Source organism: Trachypithecus francoisi, unplaced genomic scaffold, assembly GCF_009764315.1.
Source record: "Trachypithecus francoisi isolate TF-2019V2 unplaced genomic scaffold, Tfra_2.0 Lachesis_group8, whole genome shotgun sequence".
NCBI classification, from domain to species: domain Eukaryota; kingdom Metazoa; phylum Chordata; class Mammalia; order Primates; family Cercopithecidae; genus Trachypithecus; species Trachypithecus francoisi.
This window is the reverse complement of record NW_022681473.1, coordinates 105,274,335-105,292,910: the sequence shown is the minus strand read 5'-3', so window position 1 is coordinate 105,292,910 and position 18,576 is coordinate 105,274,335. Positions and strand designations below refer to the sequence as shown.

The following is an 18,576-nucleotide window of genomic DNA, read 5'->3' as shown; positions in this document are numbered from 1 at the left end:
TGAGGCAGGAGGATTGCCTGAGCCCAGGAGTTTGAGAGCAGCCTGGACTATAGTGAGACCTCATCTTTACAAAAATAAATAAGTAAGTAATAAACAGATAAGAGAAAATAAAAGAAATAATAACTAAAACTAAATGGCTTGATTACTTTAACTATCCAAGATTGAGAGTTATATGACTAGTAGTGATTCTGATTTATGTGAATGAACCCTTAAGAACTTAAATGTCAATTTGAAAACTTAAAAAAGTCAAAACCTAAGTCTCCCAGAGTTTGAATTAGGAATTGGCACAATGAGAACCTTATCTTGATAACTCTGCTTGCCTGCTTTCTCTGTCTCTCTCTCTCTCTCTCTCTCTCTCTCTTTCTTTTTTACAGTCAGGGTCTCACTCTGTCACTTAGGCTAGGAGTGTAGTAGTGTAGTGGCTTGATCACAACTCACTGCAGCCTTGACTTCTGGAGCTCAAGCAATTCTTGTGCTGCAGCCTCCCAAAATGCTAGGACTACAGGCACATGCTAACATGCCCGACCAATTAAAAAATTTTTTTTGTAGAGACAGGATTCCACTGTGTTGCCCAGGCTGGTCTGAAGCCCCTGGGCTGAAGCAGTCCTCTCACCTTGCCCTCCCAAAGTGCTGGGATTGCAGGTGTGAGCCACTGTGCCCAGCCAATACCTCTGCTTTCAAGTCATGTAATAGATGAAAACATTGAGGATTAAAGGGGTAAGGTAATTTTCCCAAGGTCACAAACATATCTTAGAGATACAGCTGGAAATTGAACTCTCAATCTCAGCACCCACTCCGTTCCTCTTTTTGCTGTCACGATGATTTCAAAACTGTTCTACAGAGCTCTAGGCTTCTAAAGTTTTGTCTGTCTCTGAACCTTCTACTCAAGTTTAACCAGGATGGGTACTCTTTTTTCTCTCTTATGTATTAGGGTTTGTATGTGATTTTGTTCAGAGGGAAAAAGTTTCTACTGCTGTGTATGATCATTTTTATATCCTTCCTACACACTGAGTTCCTTATTCTGTGCTGTTTTCTACCCAGAAAAGTATATTTGATTCATTGAAGGGATTTTTTTTTTTTTTTTTTTTACTTAATTTCAAAAAATGCCAACTTGATCTATCAAGAAACCTGTGACCCAGAGGCCTCAGGAAAATTGCACAAAGACTTTTAAATAGGGAGGGATAATTAGTTTTCGTACGACATTATTATCAATTAACATTTTACTTCCTTCTAGCTCTCTATATTTTCATTTTCTCATCTCATAAATCGCATTCCTTGTGATTTTTTTGGTGGGGAGGTGTTGCTTATGGTCTCTTATTTTCCTAAAACAGTATTTATGCAAATGTGTCTTTTTTTTTTTTTTTTTTTTTTTTTTTGAGACGGAGTCTTGCTCTGCAGCCCAGGCTGGAGTGCAGTGGTGCCATCTCGGCTCACTGTGAGCTCCGCCTCCCGGGTTCACGCCATTCTCTTGCCTCCGCCTCCCAATTAGCTGGTACTACAGGCACCTGCCACCACACCCAGCTACTTTTTTGTATTTTTAGTAGAGATGGGGTTTCACCATGTTAGCCAGGATGGTCTCAATCTCCTGATCTCGTGATCCGACTGCCTCGACCTCCCAAAGTGCTCACAGGCGTGAGCCACCACACCCGGCCGACTGTGTATCTTAAGTGAAACTATTTCTGATACCTGGAGATTCTTTTGGGTCTCATTGGCAGTGAATTAGGGATCATGTTAATTGGCTTAAAAATAGTGTTGTCGGCCGGGCGCGGTGGCTCACACCTGTAATCCCAGCACTTTGGGAGGCCGAGGCGGGCGGATCACAAGGTCAGGAGATCGAGACCACGGTGAAACCCCGTCTCTACTAAAAATACAAAAAATTAGCTGGGCACGGTAGTGGGCGCCTGTAGTCCCAGCTACTTAGGAGGCTGAGGCAGGAGAATGGCGTGAACTCGGGAGGCGAAGCTCACAGTGAGCCGAGACCCTGCCACCGCACTCCAGCCTGGGGAACAGAGCGAGACTCTGTCTCAAAAAAAAAAAAAAAAGTAGTATGGTCATTAAGACATAAAAGAGGGGCTAATAGTATAATAGTTTGGTTTTACTTAAATTATGGATATTTTTAATGGTTTTAAAAAATCCTCAATGTTATTAACTATACTCAGTACTTTAATGAATTGATACACAGTTACGACAATTTCCTTTACATAAAATCCTTGATTTTACCTTAGCATCTTTTTGAAATTCTACACTTGTACTCTAATGCAAATTTAGGACCATCAGAGAAGGTCAGTATTTAGAATGTCTGTAATCCTGCTACAGGAAAACACAAACAATCTTGTTCAATGTTAACTCTGTTATATTAAGCATATACTTCATGTAGCTTTCTTTTGACATCTAATATGGCTATGTCTAACCCATATAATAATTTTATATTTCAGTGGAACATTCTCAGTTTTTTCTATGGCAGTGTTGTTTATCAGTTCTCCCCTTACCACCTTTAAAATAAATATCAGAAATTTGGCCGGGCACCGTGGCTCACGCCTGTAATCCCAGCACTTTGGGAGGCCAAGGTGGGTGGATCACGAGGTCAGGAGTTTGAGACCAGCCTGGCCAGCATGGTGAAACCTTGTCTTTACTAAAAACACAAAAAATGGGCCGGGCATAGTGGCACACGCCTGTAGTCCCAGCTACTCAGGAGGCTGAGGCAGGAGAATTGCCTGAACCCAGGAGGTGGAGGTTGCAGTGAGCCGAGATGGCGCCACTGTACTTCAGCCTGGGAGACAGAGCGAGACTCCATCTCAAAAAACAAACAAACAAACAAAAAAACCCCCAGAAATTTAAGAATTAATTAATGTTTACTATTAGACTTCCAGAGATTGATTTAAGTTACTTAAATTACACTATTCATCACATGAAATGCAAACATTCATTAAGGGAATAACATTTGTTTGACTTGAAAATGTGATGATTACTAAATATAAGGAACTTGTTGAAACTGGAATAAATGCAAAAACTATCACACAAAACATTCCATTTTGAAGGAATCCCAGAGGGGCATTATCTGTCATCTCTGGTATTGTGCACCTGTCCTTAGGAAAACCCCTTGGAAGGTAGTTTGTGCCATGTTCCTGATGGGCCCGGGGAGGCTGGCTTCTTCCTCCAGGCTGCTCAGGGACCATAGCCTGGTATCATAAGCATCCAGACTAGAAATGCATGATTTCACAACAGTGCACCTCTTGACAAACAGTGAGCACACTGCTGACATCTGAGGATGCATTACAAGTGAGACTTTCAGAAATAGGAGGATGCAATGCTTTCTGAAAATGGGTATTGCTTCCTGTTTTTCTTTAGTTTTCATTGTCAAAATAATTGGGAGATGTCAAGAGATGAGGGATTTAGGACAATTTTTCAGCTGTTTTCTGTTTCCTTGGTTCACTCACCTTCTGCTGCTTCACACAGACTGTGTTATTAGTCCTTGGGGGCATATTAATGTAATTTAAGACATGAACTGTTGCTGATTTTGTTCAACAGGAACAGCACTACCATTGTAAGGTTAGCAAGATACCCACTATCATAAATCTCCATAGGGGAAGTTTAAGAAAATTATGTGATGCCAGTTGAGTTCAGCTCTCTTTTCAGCTGGAGCTTTAAGTCTTTGAGCGTTCTAGGTTCTACATCTAAATGTGCTTAACAGTACACAGGCTTCTTGACAAATGCTGTTCTTGGGAAGAGTACAGTCCTTCTGTAAATCTGTTATTTTTACCTGTGAATTGGCATTCCAGGAAAGAGTAGCATGTACTCATTAAGAAAATTCATCTTGAAATTTATTCAGCTTTTTGTCTCCTTACAACCTCTTATTTAGGCCATATTGCCAAGTTATTTCTTCCTGTCCTTCTGTCCTGGGACTAAAATTTCTCTTTTCTTTTTCTTTTTCTTTTTTTTTTGAGACAGAGTCTCACTCTATCGCCCAGGCTGGAGTGCAGTGGCGCTATCTTGGCTCACTGCAACCTCCACCTTCCTGGTTCAAGCAATTCTCCTGCCTCAGCCTCCCAAGCAGCTGGGACTACAGGCCCACACCACCATGCTTGGCTCATTTTGTGTGTGTGTGTGTTTTTAGTAGAGACGGGGTTTCACCATATTGGCCAGACTGATCTTGAACTCCTGACCCCAGGCAATCCACCCACCTCGGCCTCCCAAAGTGCAAACTTTCATTTTTTATAGTTTAATTTTTAATTTGATTTCTAAGCAGATATTGAAAGATATTACTCACATAATCAAAACTTCTTTGAAGGTTCTCCTAACTTTTAAGAGAAGGAGTCCTGAGACCAAACAATTTGGGAACTGCTGTCTTAAGGCTGTAAGACTTAATTCTCTGAAAGAAACCCTCCTGGGAATGGCTGCACACAAGGGCAATGTAGTAAACCAGTCAGTTGCTCAAAAGACATTTTAAAAATTGAATTAAATTGAGCTTCTAAAATATAACTTTTGAGACCTTATTTGAGATTTTCTCCCAAGGCAGTGTTTTGAGCATTGACAGCCTTGTAACTTGGGCCAAGTTTCTGTGAAATAGATAGTTGGCAATTCTCAATATCAAGTCAATGATTTCAGAAGTCATTTTCAAGGAACACCTCCTTTAACTGGTAGATTAATTATGTAGCTTATTGGCATTATCTAGATCAGTGCCGTCCAATAGGAAGAGGGCCACATGTATTATTTATAATTTTTAAATCATATTAAAAAGGTAAAAAGAGGTGAAATTAGTTTTAATATCTTTTGTTTAGCCTAATATATCTAAAATATTATAATTTCTACATGTAATCAATATAAAAATGTATCAGGGAGATAGTTTAATTCTTTTTTATATTACTGTCTTTGAAATCTGGTATATATTTTACATGTATAGCACATCAGTCTGGATAATTACATGTGGCTGGTGCCTACTGTATTATCCTGTACAGATCTAGACCATAAAATAGTTGCGGAGCTGAGCTGAGAATGTTCTAGAGTAGATAAGCTTTGTCAGAAAAATAGAGAATAAAAATTTTGCTACAGAAGTTAGTATAAAAACATAACCCCATTGAAAAAAGCTTACAATGACAAAATGTTTGAGGTCTGCCTAAATTTTAAAGACATTTCTAAGAGAAATAGAGCTCTTTCCTTAAATTAAAAAAAATAAGCTTTTCTTCAAACTATAATGTTTTCTCTTTCCTTCTAAAAAGCATGCAGTCTGTTCACTATATTCTTTGAGGTTACTGTCTGTTCATCTGCATACCAGTGTAAGGCGATGCTGTTTCTCATTTGGGAAGAATTTGAGCCCTGTGATCTTTGCATTTCCCTCCTAAGTAGTCCTTTCTTGAACTGTCCATTTGTCCTGGCATATCCCTGAATCCCTACTATAGGGCATTTATTTCTGATGGGGAAGGGTGGTTTGTTTTGATCTTAATGCTGAACTGTCCCTTAGTTCATTGTATTTTACTCTGTTGCCTTATCTTGCTTGCGAATATGGTGTCAGAATATGCAAGTGAATTATTGCCTGTTGTGAAGAAACCACTATTTTTTTCAGCTTCATTCACTATGAACATTATTGTGCTTACAAAAATGAGTTGACTTAAAAAGAACTGTGTTTTTTAGAGGTGAGAACTAAAAGGGGGAAATAGTAATTTTTCCTCTTATAGAATGAATAATAAAGAACTATGACTTTAAATTTGGCATGATCTAAATTTAATTTTTTTCCTACCACATGCCAATTGAAAAAGAAGAATTTGTTGAATGGGAATGTCTTGAGTAGGGAAATTAAGGACTCTCACAATCTGTATCTCTTTAGTAGCATAGTTGACACAGTGTCATGTTTAATTAATATTAGAATGTCAGTTTACAAAATCGTGCTCTTTGGAAGATAAAAGAATTCTGTGTAGAACAGGCAAACTGAGGAAATAAATAGTCTCTTGGTAACATGTTGGAAGTTTTCTTCTTTATTTGTTATAATTTTCATATGTAAGTACAATTAGGAGATTTATAGATTTTCAACCCCAATATAAAAACATTCTTTGAGAGTTTATCTTTTCTTTCCCTACTGATTTTTCTTTGTTGTGGACACATTCAATTTTTCAAGCAACTAGTGTGTACTTTACACCAAAACCTTTATTATATAGCCTTCAGTAATCTGTAGCTATAAAACTCATACTCATTTATCTGTTTACATACTCTCAAAATAATCATACCTGTGTGCCAGCCACCTGCTATCTGACTTGGCAGTTTCTCTGTTCCAACTTTATTTTTCTGCTTTTTAGAAAACTCCCACTTTCCAGTTTGCAGCTAAGGTAGGAGCTGAGTTCCTTTCTCTGTTAAGTGGTCTTATCAGGCAGTTATGCCATTGCCAAGCAGCAGTAAGTTCCCTCCTCTCAGGTGTTAGCTAGTAGGTAGGGTTGGCAAGGGGAGCCTGGCCTGCTGTGAAGAAGTAGACCACTGTCTCTCTGGCACAGTCCTCAGGGTCAGGTCTTGCTGTGGATTCCATCCTATGGCTCACTGTGACTTTCCTGAATGGAATGCGTTTGTTTTTTTTTCCAGCTCTGTTCTTTCCATGTTCTTTCCACATCAGCTGGCGGCAGCCAGTTGGTTCTGAATGCTGCCCGCAAATTGTTAGCTGTTTTGCTTCTTGGTCCCTCAATTTGCCCATTGAATAAGGAATTGATGTGTTTCAGATCCAGGATTATGTTGCTTAGTGAAGCAAATCTAATCCTTGCCAAGGAATGCCTAAAGTTGAAGGCTTAATTCCAGAAGAAAATAAAATAACAACAGCAGTACCTGTAATTAACATGCATTGCCTGTTTACTGTGCCAGGCATTATATTAATCAGATTGCATGTATTAGCTTTGTTAATCCCCGACATCCCTTTAAAGTAGGTTCCATTGTTGCCCACATTTTACAGATAGGGAGCCGTTGAAAAATTAAATAACCTGTTCTAGGTTATATATTAAGGGATAGTTCCAAGATTTTCAATCTAAGTAGCTTGACTTCAGAGTCCTTGCTTTCAACACTATATTCAACTGCTAAGTAAAGCTTCACTTTTGTTTTTTTGTTTTGTTTTGTTTTGTTTTTGTTTTGGAGAAAGGTTCTCATTCTGTTGCACAGACTGCAGTGCAGTGCATGATCATGGCTCACTTCACCCTTGCTAGGCTCAAGCGATCGCCTAGGCTCACGCAATCCTTCTACCTCAGCCTCCTGAATAACTGGGACTACAGGCACACACTACCGCACCTGGCTAATTTTTTTATTTTTTGTAGAGATGAGGTCTCACTTTGTTGCCCAGACTGGTTTTGAACTCCTGGCCTCGATCTATCCTCCTGCTTCGAACTCCCAAAGTGCTGGAATTACAGGCATGAGCCACCGTGCCTGGCCCAAAGCTTCATTTTTTATTGTCTTCTGGAATCTGAACTCTCACTGAAAAGTAGACAGGAGTTTGATGTTCTAATCTATTAAAACTTCTTTGTACGTGCCTTCTAAGAACAGATTGTATTCAATGCAATTTTTCCTGAAAAGGTGAAATACATTTCTTTTTAAAATTAATGTATGTATGTATTATTTATTTATTATTGTACATATTTATGGGGTACATTTGATATTTTGCTACATGGATACAACATGTAATGATCAAATCAGGGTAATTAGGATATCCATTACCCCAAACATTTATCATTTCTTTGTGTTGGTAACATTTCAGATCTCCTTCAGCCATTTGGAAATATGTAATAAACTGTGGTTAATTATAGCCAACAAAAGGCATTATTGCGAGTACAGATATTTCTCGACTTATGATGGGTTATGTCCCAATAAACCCATTGTAAGCTGAAAATATGGTAAGTCAGAAATACATTTAATTCACTCTGTTGTTATTTACCCACATGATTGTGTGGCTGACTGGGAGCCACACAATCTCTGTTTACCATTATGAAGGTCCTGTTGCTTCAGAATGCAAATGAAATTTAGAGTGAGTGCCTTGTGAATCAGGGAGGCCCGCTGTATGACTCCCTGTGATCCAGTACTCTCTTGGAGGTGAAATAGTGCAAACATTTTGTAAGTTAACCTTGAAGGCCACTCGCCTTTCCCCAGTTACATTGTACATGCCATCAATTAGTAGGGGTTGGGCAGAGGTGGAAGATTTCGGGCACAGACCTTAGACAGTTGATGCCCTCTGTTATTAAGATAAATAAGTCCTGGCAGTTCTTCCCACCTTTTGCACATCATGGCATGCACAGAAAGTTGAGATTGGAGGTGATCCATTATTGCTTGTAACCTATTTCCAATGCACCTGTTTGGAAGTTCTTTTTTTTTCTTTTGAGACAAGGTCTCATTCTGTTGCTGGCACGATCATAGCTCACTGCAGCTTCAGCTCCCGGGATCAAACTGTCCTTCCACCTCAGCCTCCTGAGTAGCTAGGACTACAGACACATGCTACCATGCTTGGCTAATTTTTAAAAAAAATTTTAGTAGGGATGGGGTTTCACCGTGTTGCCCATGCTGGTCTTGAACTCCTGGACTCAAATCAGTCTGCCCGTCTTGGCCTCCCAAAGTGCTGGGATTACAGCTGTTTGGCACCTCTGCTATGGGGATATGTCTGCAAGTTTCTAAGCTTGTTATATTTATGAAAGCATTCTGTACACTACAAGGTGCCCTTCACATGTAAGATTTTATTAATAATGACTACTAAGACCCAGCTATTTGTTCTAGGAAGAGACATTGTATACCATGATTTTTTGTTTTGTTTTGTTTTGGGAGCTGTCCTGAGAGAAGCAGGAGCAGATACTAGACCAGTTGTGGCGTTAAGGTCTTGTATGTAATCTGGTGCAGTAGTGAGGAGAAGTAGAAATGCAGGTGGTCAAGGGTTATATGGTCTAAGACTTATAGGAGACCAAGCAGCTGGTGAGATCCTCATTAAATTCTCTACCTTCTTCTCTGCCTATCTCAGTTCTCTCTCTAGTGAAATCCTGCTTTCTTTGTGAAGTCTTTCCCAGATTTTTTTGACCTTTTCTCCTATAGGTGAAGGTCATTCACCATCCTCTGTTCTGTTATTATATCTGGTACATAGCTCCATTGATTGTACTACCAATGCTGCATTGTTTTCAGTTCCACACATCTTTTTTCCCTTTTAGACTGTGATCTCCTTGAAGTTTAGGCTGTGTCTGATTAATCCTTATAGCTCCAGTCACACCCAGCTGGTTTCATCACACTCCCTCATTAGGCATGGCTTGAATGCTGTTTAAGTACAGCTGAAATGTATCTCCCTGTGCCATTCTTCCATGGGTCCTCATTTTAACACGTGAAGCAACTTCAAATAAAGTTACTTTTATGCCAGTCGTTTATACATCTGAATAATCTGCCACGTATGGCTCCAAACAGTCTTTATTTCTCTGAGCTAAATATTTTTACTTTTGAAATTTTGTTTTTCTTTCTTTTTTTTTCCTCAGTAAGTACTGTATATGTTCCCTTTATCTCTCTGGTGCATAGAATCTTAGAATGTTAGATTTGGAGAGGACTAGAGTTTGACTAGTCTGCGAGGCTCTTCATCTAACCACTATTGCTTCCATACTGATTAGGTAATTGAAACTGAGATATGGACATATTTTGGAGCAACACAAATATTTTAAGTATTTCACAGAGGAAGTTTAGATTTAGTAGATTTTTAAAAGTCCTTCGTCTTTCATTCTGCATTAAAATGTTTTTGCTGATGAGTGTCTTATTAAAAGGGGACACATTGGAAAGATATGTTTTATGATGCAGTGCATGTACGCTAAAGAAAGATCTTTAGATTCTTATAACATTATTATTACCAATTTGATTCTAAAGCCAAGCTACCTAGGCTTCAATCCTGCATCTGCCACATACTAGGTATAAATTACTTACTCTTGGGTTAATTACTTAATCTCTGTGTGCCTCAGTTTCTGTATTTCTAAAACAAGGTTAATGATGATGTGGGTGTTAGGAGGTTTAAATGAGTTAGTACTTGCAGAGCACTAAGAATTAAGAATTACTAAGAATTAAGAATTATGCCTGGCCCATAGTAAACATTTCCTATATAGTAGCCGCTGCTACTGCTGCTGCCACCACCATCACTGCTACTATTATTATTATTATTGAGTTCTGCAAGCACCTGTTGAGACATGAAAAGCCCCTGTGAAAGTTCTCCTAGAACCTTAGTAAGACACCATGTACTTCTGATATAAGCTTCTTGCCTTTTTAAAAATTTCTTTTATTTTAAGGCTTCTTGCCTTAATGAGAGGCCCTACATACCACTCGGCACTGAAACATGATTTGACCCAGACCATAACCACATCTGTGGAGTAATGAAATATTTTGTCACAGGATTTTACCATATAAGCAATTTAAGAAATGGCAGACGACCCATTAGCTTTTGGAGTCTGTTCCTTTGAGCCAACTTGCTAGGAATCCATTTCCTATCTTTTTAAAAAGAGTAAATTAATTTTCCTCATTGACATTCTGTAAACAAAATACTGGCAGCTTATATTTTATGGAACGTAATGTTTTAAAGTGAACCTAATTTTTCTTAGTAAACTGCTTTTAATAATGCATCAGAGTAAATTTTTTCCCTCTGTTGTCAGGTTGCTATCAAGATCATAGATAAGACCCAGCTCGATGAAGAAAACTTGAAGAAGATTTTCCGGGAAGTTCAAATTATGAAGATGCTTTGCCACCCCCATATCATCAGGCTCTACCAGGTAGGATCATTACTATATAGCAGATAGCTGCAAAGAACCCAGAATATTGTATGTATGGCTCCCTTTGAAGAAATGTAGGTGGGTGAACATCTGTGACTTTTTTTGTTTCTATGTTAATCCTGCTGTCTTTCCTACCCTTCTGTTTACCCACTCAGCGCTTAGTATCCTCAAGTTTCCCCTGGCCATTTGCTAGTAAGTTTTCCTTACCCAGGTAGGTCTTTTTAATTTGTTCTTTAAAATTTGATGCCATTCTTAGCAAGAACTGCACAAAAGATTAATTCAGAAGATGATGAGAATTTATTTTATTTAGTTCAGAGTTCTAAAACAGGATGGGAAACCCAAAAGGAAGAGAATTTAGAGAGGTGAAAATTTAGAGATGAATATAATGTGTTTTTTTAACAGCATTATTTGAATACTAGTTTCTGTGATCATGTTGTAAATTGTTACGGCAAAGGATTGCTTCCTGCATCAATCAAAACCTACCTCTTTTCTATTCTAATAGGATCCTAGACTTGGTTTTCCAAGATAGTAATTATTTTGATAATCAAGAGACCAGATCAAGAGACTAGATCTGTCCAAGAGGAGAGATTTCTATTTTAGTTTTTTTTTTTTTGTCTTCCCAAGAAACATGCATATTTTATGCCATCATCAAAATGATTCCCTAGCCTAACTACAAAAGCAGTAAATCTGATGGCTGGAATTTCAAGCGGAATCGGAGGAGAAGACCTTGACTTAGCAGGCTGGTGGAAGAGATATTTTGGGAGAGGTGGGGCTTCGGGATGCTTCTCAAATTGCAAAGTGTTGGCAGCCGAGAACTTTGCCTCTGCATAGGCCCAACTCTACTTGGTGCTTTCTGCCAGAACAGCCATCTCTTCGTTCTGAAGGAAGTGGCCACCCACTCGGTTATTTTGCTGCTGTTAGTCTGTAGTAAATGGTTACTAGCCCAGACATAGGACCGTGTGTAAGAGTGGAGAAAGTACACCCAAGGCGCTATGGGCAAACTTTCATAGCCTGTTAATTTTATGGAAAAGAAAACATGTTGTGATGTTAATATGTGTGGTTAAAACGACAGCATTAGAGCTCTTCCCTGGCACCAGCTGCTCACATAATGAAATTAGGTCAACAGGAGCAGACCTGTTGAAATTTATCAGCCTAAATTATGTTGAACAACGCCTACCCCACAAGCAAACTTATGAAAGCTTCCTGGTGTTGCCTGAAGACCTGTGTCTGTGAGCTCACAGGTGTCTAACCTCGTCTTCCTTCCTATTCTGATAGACTGAATACATTTCTTGACCTTACCTTTTAAAATAAATCATCTTTAAATAATCGTGGGGCTTAGGTTGACGTTTTTCTTTCTTTCTTTCTTTTTTTTTTTTTTTTGAGACAGAGTCTCGCTCTGTCACCCAGGCTGGAGTGCTGTGGCCAGATCTCAGCTCACTGCAAGCTCTGCCTCCCGGGTTCACGCCATTCTCCTGTCTCAGCCTCCCGGGTAGCTGGGACTACAGGCGCCGCTACGTCGCCCGGCTAGTTTTTTGTAGTTTTTAGTAGAGACAGGGTTTCACCGTGTTAGCCAGGATGGTCTTGATCTCCTGACCTCGTGATCCGCCCGTCTCGGCCTCCCAAAGTGCTGGGATTACAGGCTTGAGCCACCGCGCCCGGCCAGGTTGACGTTTTTCAAGAGATTGACTTGTAGGTATTACCCTTGTAACCGAATTCTGCAATTATGTCTGTCTTCCCCAAGATTAGCCTATGAGAATTTCCGTAGGTCCAGTGCTAGCTTTGAGCAGTGCCTTCTTTCAAGCTTTGATTTTGCTTTCTGGCAGCTGGGTCTTAAAAATTTTATTTATTTATTTGTTTGTTTGTTTGTTTGTTTATTTATTTATTTATTTTTGAGATGAAGTCTCACTCTGTTGCCCAGGCTGGAGTGCAGTGGCATGATCTCCACTTACTGCAGCCTCCACCTCCTGGGTTCAAGTGATTCTCCTGCCTCAGCTTCCCAAGTAGCTGGGATCACAGGCATGTGCCACCACTCCCAGCTAATTTTTGTATTTTTCATAGAAACGGGGTTTCTCTATGTTGGCCAGGCTGGTCTCGAACTCCTAACCTTAAGTGATCCACCCACCTCGGCCTCCCAAAGTGCTGGGATTACAGGCGTGAGCCACTGTGCCCGGCTGGAACTGAATTTTTAACTGTGTTTAATTAAGTGTAAAACTAAAAGTTAATAATTTTAAAAATAATTGTTGAAATGATAATATTTTGGATATATTGGGTCAATAAAAATATTATTAGAATTATCTTCACCGTTTCCTTTTTAAATGTGGCTACTAGAAAAGTTAAAATTACACGTGCAGTTCATATTATTTTTCTATTGGACCGCACTGTTCTAGAAAGATACACAATAAGCAGTGAACAGTGTTCTCCTGGGGGTTGAGATGGAGGAGATTGGGAAGAGGAAAGCCTGTGGTCTTTAGTTTCATAATGAGTGTATATAGCCATTATTACTTTTAAAAATGTTTGATGGAAAATCTAAAAAGGAAGAAAGGACTGACAACATACTACAATGAATTTTAAAAAGGAGCAACAAAGGGACCAAGACAAAACACAAATCACTTGCGTTACTTTAAAAGGTTGAGTCTTTTAAATCACTGCTCTCTTTTTTACAAATAAATGGGCAGTGGAAAGGAAAGTTGTCATTTGTATTACAAAAAGAAAGCCATATGTGATTTCTGTGGAATTCTTATGTGATTCCCATTATTTTCTCCAAAGGCTTTTTTTTTTTTTTTTTTTTTTAAATGGGGCATTTTTATGCTTCAAATGGTTGATGTTGAATCTGAACTTTAAGTTTTGGTTCTTGACAACTTCTTTGCCTCTCAGTTTTATGGAACTTAAGAGATTGCAGAGACCTCATGGAACATCAAAAGGACTATCTCTCTCAAGCAATGAATGTTTTCTACTTTTAAGAACTTGGAGGAATATCTAATTTTCCCTTTCTTCTTAATAACATTTATATTTGTTTCCCCAAAAATGTTTTAAATTTTCTTTAATCTGTAGTGGTTATTAATATTTCAAATGACAAAAGAGGAGTCATTAGTTTCTCTTCCTATATCAGCCTGTCATTTGTGTCACTGTCTGTCACTTTCCTGCCTTTGCACCAGGTTATGGAGACAGAACGGATGATTTATCTGGTGACAGAATATGCTAGTGGAGGGGAAATATTTGGTAAGTACACTTACTGCATTCTTTAAACAGCTGTTGAGCACACTCTAATAGCTAGTCAGTGCCTTTGTCACTTGATGCTGTTCTTCAGTCCTGTCATTTTCTCTCAACCAAGTCGTTTTAATTTGTTTCGATTAATCTGGTAAAATCCCTTCAACACATTTGTTTCCTTAGCAAAGGTGTTTTGTTTATTTCAGTCAGATGCTGACAGTTGAGATTAAGGATCTCCAAAAACAAGCATCCTTTCTGAACGTGGGACTTAGGGTCTTTCCAGTTTGCAGGTTCTAACTGAGGTTACCAAGTGCGACAGAACTCACACAAGTATGTGGGCCTCTGTTGTGTGAGAAAGAGCCACTTAAAGCAAACAGTCTCACCCAAGCACGTTCCTTAAACTTTGTTTAAATATAACATGTAACGATATTATTTACCGTGTGTTCACCATTCCCCTCAAGGATTCTTGTAATTTTGGGGGTTCTGCCTTCAGTAACTATTTTTTCCTCTCACACTTAGCTTCAGCACAACATCAGAAATAAGCAAGAAACTTTGTAACTGACAAATCTGATTTTTAAGGTGGTAAAAACTGACTAAAAGATTTTTTTTATAACAGTGATAAATGGAGCCAAGTAGAATTAAAGGGTAAACTTCCAAAGCGAAATTGATGTGTCTTTTTTTTTTTCTTTTGGCAACTACAGAGAAAAGTTTCTTTATATACCTTGTCTAATTTCCTTATTTTTTAAAAAATTTATCAATATGAGCACTTACTAATTTAAAATTTGTTTTTTAATTTTTATTTTAAACATTTGCTCCTTCCTGCATGCTGAAAAAATGTATTTAAAAGCATAGAATCACTTTTAAAATGGAATCTTCTTATTAATGACTAGTTAGTTGTGGCGGCATGGATGTGTGTGTGTGTGTGTGTGTGTGTGTGTGTGTGTGTTTTAAAGTTTCCCTAGCAATCTAGTATGTTTTTGTATCAAAGTATCTTTAGGATAAGCGCTAGTCCTTTTTAAAAGAGGTATCATTATTTCTTAATTTTATATTTAATTGGCTAGTTAATGTTAAAGCTAATGGTGATAGAATGAAATTTGTACTCAATATAGTATAGGAGGGGATACTTTATTTTAAAGAAATGAAAGCATTACAAGATTTGAAGGATAACATTGTTTGTCAAGAAGGTGTAGTAGGCTTTCAGTATGTATGATAATTATATGCCAGTCATGTGCCTTGGAGATGCTGACTCAATTAAGACACTGGTTTTCCTTTCTGTGGAGAAATCTGGTGGAAAACAGACAGGGAAATCAACATATTACTTTGAAGATGAGAATGGAAACTGTAAAACTCTGTATAGTAGAGAACAGTCGTGCAGATGGCAGTTTGGTTAACTTTTGGAGATCAGGGAAGGCTATGCCCAGGAGGGCATGGTTATATGGAAATTTATGAACCAGAAAATGAAAGCACAAGAGAGAATATTTGGAGAGAGAGAAATAGCAGTCATGTTATTGGGAGACTATGCTATGGTCTGACATTCCAGGCACGTTATGATAAACCTGCCTTAATTAAGATCACAAATGTACACAAAGGCAAATAGAAAACTTTCAGTATCTAGATAATGTTTTTTCTTTGGACAAGGTGTCGCTCTGTTGCCCAGGCTGGAATACAGTGGTGCAATCCTAGCTCACTGCTGCCTGGGCTCAAGTGAGCCTCCTGCCTCAGCCATCTGAGTAACTGATACTGTAGGTGTGCACTACCACACCTGGCTAATTTTTAAATTTTTAGTAGAGACGGGAGGGGGCTGGGGGTCTCACTATATTGCTCAGGCTGGAAGATACCTATTTACAAGTTTTATTTTATAAAAAGTCAAACATCTTCCAAATCCTTGAGCTGCCTGTTAGGTATTTTAACTCATAGAAAGACATTTATTGGTGGAGAAACAATGGTAATTTGGGGAGAAAAAAGATCATGTCTGTCACTGGTATCCGTGTGAAGAGACCACCAAACAGGCTTTGTGTGAGTAACAAGGCTGTTTATTTCACCTGGGTGCAGGCGGGCTGAGTCCGAAAAGAGAGTCAGCCAAGGGAGATGGGGCAGGGCCGTTTTATAGGATTTGGGTAGGTAAAGGAAAATTACAGTCAAAGGGGGTTGTTCTCTGGTGGGCTGGGGTGGGGGCTCACAAGGTGCTCAGTGGAGGAGCTTTTGAGCCAGGATGAGCCAGGAAAAGGAATTTCACAAGGTAATGCCATCAGTTAAGGCAGGAACAGGCCATTTTCACTTCTTTTGTGGTGGAATGTCATCAGTTAAGGCAGGAACCGGCCATCTGGATGTGTACGTGCAGGTCACAGGGGATATGATGGTTTAGCTTTGGCTCAGAAGCCTGACAATGTCATCTTAATGTTTGTAATAAAAAAAAGACCCAAACACAGGGCACATCAATCTACCTTACTCTTTAAGAAAGTAGATTTTATGTATGTATGTATGTATGCATTCTTTTTTGAGCTGGGGTCTTGCTCTGTTGTCCAGGTGAAGTGCAGTAATGGGATCACAGCTCAGTGCACCCCCAGCTTCCTGGGCTCAAATGATCCTCCTGCTTTAGCCTCCCGAGTAGCTGGTACTATAAGTATACACCACCATGCCAGGCTAAGTTTTAAATTTTTATAGCGATTAGGTCTCATTATGTTGCCCAGGCTGGTTTTGAACTCCTGGGCTCTAGCAATCCTCCTGCCTTGGCCTCCCAAAGTGTTGGGATTATAGGCATGAGCCACTGCACCCAGCAGGAAGCAGTATTAGAGAGATAAGTTTCTTGGTCATGGACTTCGTGTGAATGTACCTTAAGGGATGAACAAACAGAATACCACTTCTGATAATATTATTTTAAAAACAAAATATTTTAGGTTGGTGCAAAAGTAATTGTGGCTTTTGTTATTGAAAGTAATGGCAAAACCCACAATTACTTTTGCACTAATCTATAGTTATGTATTATAACATATTGTATAATATATAACAATAGAATTTGAAATGTTATTGATACTATTAAGTAATATTATTATAAAAGATCCAGATGAGGAAGAAAATAGTATATTACCTAAAGAAATTATTGAGCCCGCACAGGGCTAGAACTGTCTCATGAGCTCTGATTTTTAAAAGTGTCTGTGTAAAAAAGATGAAAGGGGCCTATTCAGGAAAACCCGGGCTTTGGATGTATTTAGACCTAGATTTGAGTCAGATCTCTGTCACCTATTTGCACTTTTACTTAGAGCAAATTACTAGATGAGTCTGGTACGCAGTTTCTAGGTCTGTAAAAGGTAAGATTTAGAATATTTGTGTTACAGTTTCGCACATATAGAGCTCTAGCACGGGGCTTCTTTACGCCTTCATGTGAGAGAATGAATGGGAGATCAACTTCTGGTATAAAGGTGTGAGGAGCTCTGCTGACTTGCCTTGCTTGCTGAAACAAGTGAAAACTGTTAAAGAAAACAAAACCCAGTCATTTAAAGTCTCAGGAAATCATCCTAAGGGTAAAACAGAAAATGAAGGAACGTTATTCAAGAACATCTATGCAAATTCAGTAAGAAACAAAGTCTGGTCAGCAGTGTGGAAGTTCCTGTCCAGACTACTGCAGCCAAGAACACTAGGGCTTCCTCCTGTCAAAAGACAAAATTACAAGTTTAGTTTGATGATCCTAGTTGACCTTATTTGCGATTCTACAATTTGGCAACATTTCATTTCATAGAATAAGTGTTTCAGTAAGCTGAGCAGAAGAGTTTGGCTTATAGACAGAAGGGCTTAAGAAGTCTGAACAGTGTATTGGTTACTTTTAAACAGAACAATAGAAAATTAACTAATTACTTAACATCAGGTTACTTCAGGCTACCTTTTTTTTAAGGATTAAAGCAGAGGGAACTTCATCATTGTGCCAATTAAAGATTTTAGACTGGGCTGTTTGGGAAATTGGCTGTTATCTCTTTCTCCTGATTTCTCAGGTCAGATAACAACCTAGTTTTTGGTTTGGAACTTTAGCATGAGTGACTCCATTTTGATGTTAAGTTTGGTCTGTTGGTGCCTAGTGCAGAAGTTTATTAGAAAACAGTGGTCTCCTGTAATTTTTATTTGTCGCTTCTCCTTAATTCTCTCCAGCATCTGAATAGCAGCTTTCTTCCCAGGAGGATCTGGACATCAGCATTTCTCATTCTGCCCCCAGCTGCCTATTGCTGAGTCCTGGAGAAGTGCAGTTAAGAGATGGGGGCCTCTTCTTCTACTCAGCCCCCACTTGTGGAACTTGATCAGGTATGCCGAGAATACTAGGACCCAGATCACTCTTGCTTTGGGTCTTAAGACAGTGGTTTCAAGCTGGTAGGAGAGGCAAGCTGAGAGGACCCCAGGCTGCTGTCCTCCCCCCGCTCTCCATCCACTAAACTCTCAGTTCCTAGAGTAAGAGTGTATCACTCAGAGAAGTTTGCTATTGTCCTCAACCCCAGCTCCAGAGCCCTAACTCTGAGATTTTACCTGCAGAGAAAAACAAACCGTAAAATAGCTCCTAATTTCTTCCCAAAGGAACTGACTTCATTTGAAACAGGGAGTGAAGAAGTTCAAACCTGATTGTACTCTCAAGAACAGTAGAGGGAAAAGAAAAAAG

The 18,576-nt window shown here is 39.0% G+C and overlaps 1 protein-coding gene across 9 annotated transcripts in view; it reads left to right on the top strand.

The window, feature by feature from the left end:
* Positions 1–18,576, top strand: part of SIK3 (SIK family kinase 3) — a 258,205-nt gene that overhangs the window by 127,797 nt on the left and 111,832 nt on the right. For 8 of the 9 annotated variants that reach the window (XM_033205496.1, XM_033205500.1, XM_033205498.1 and 5 more), the window contains exons 2-3: positions 10,614–10,730; positions 13,886–13,949. In XM_033205496.1, coding sequence (XP_033061387.1) covers positions 10,614–10,730; positions 13,886–13,949 — 181 coding nt within the window. Of the gene's footprint in view, positions 1–10,613; positions 10,731–13,885; positions 13,950–18,205; positions 18,228–18,576 lie in introns of those variants that run through there. The other variant, XM_033205501.1, reaches the window with a different exon arrangement.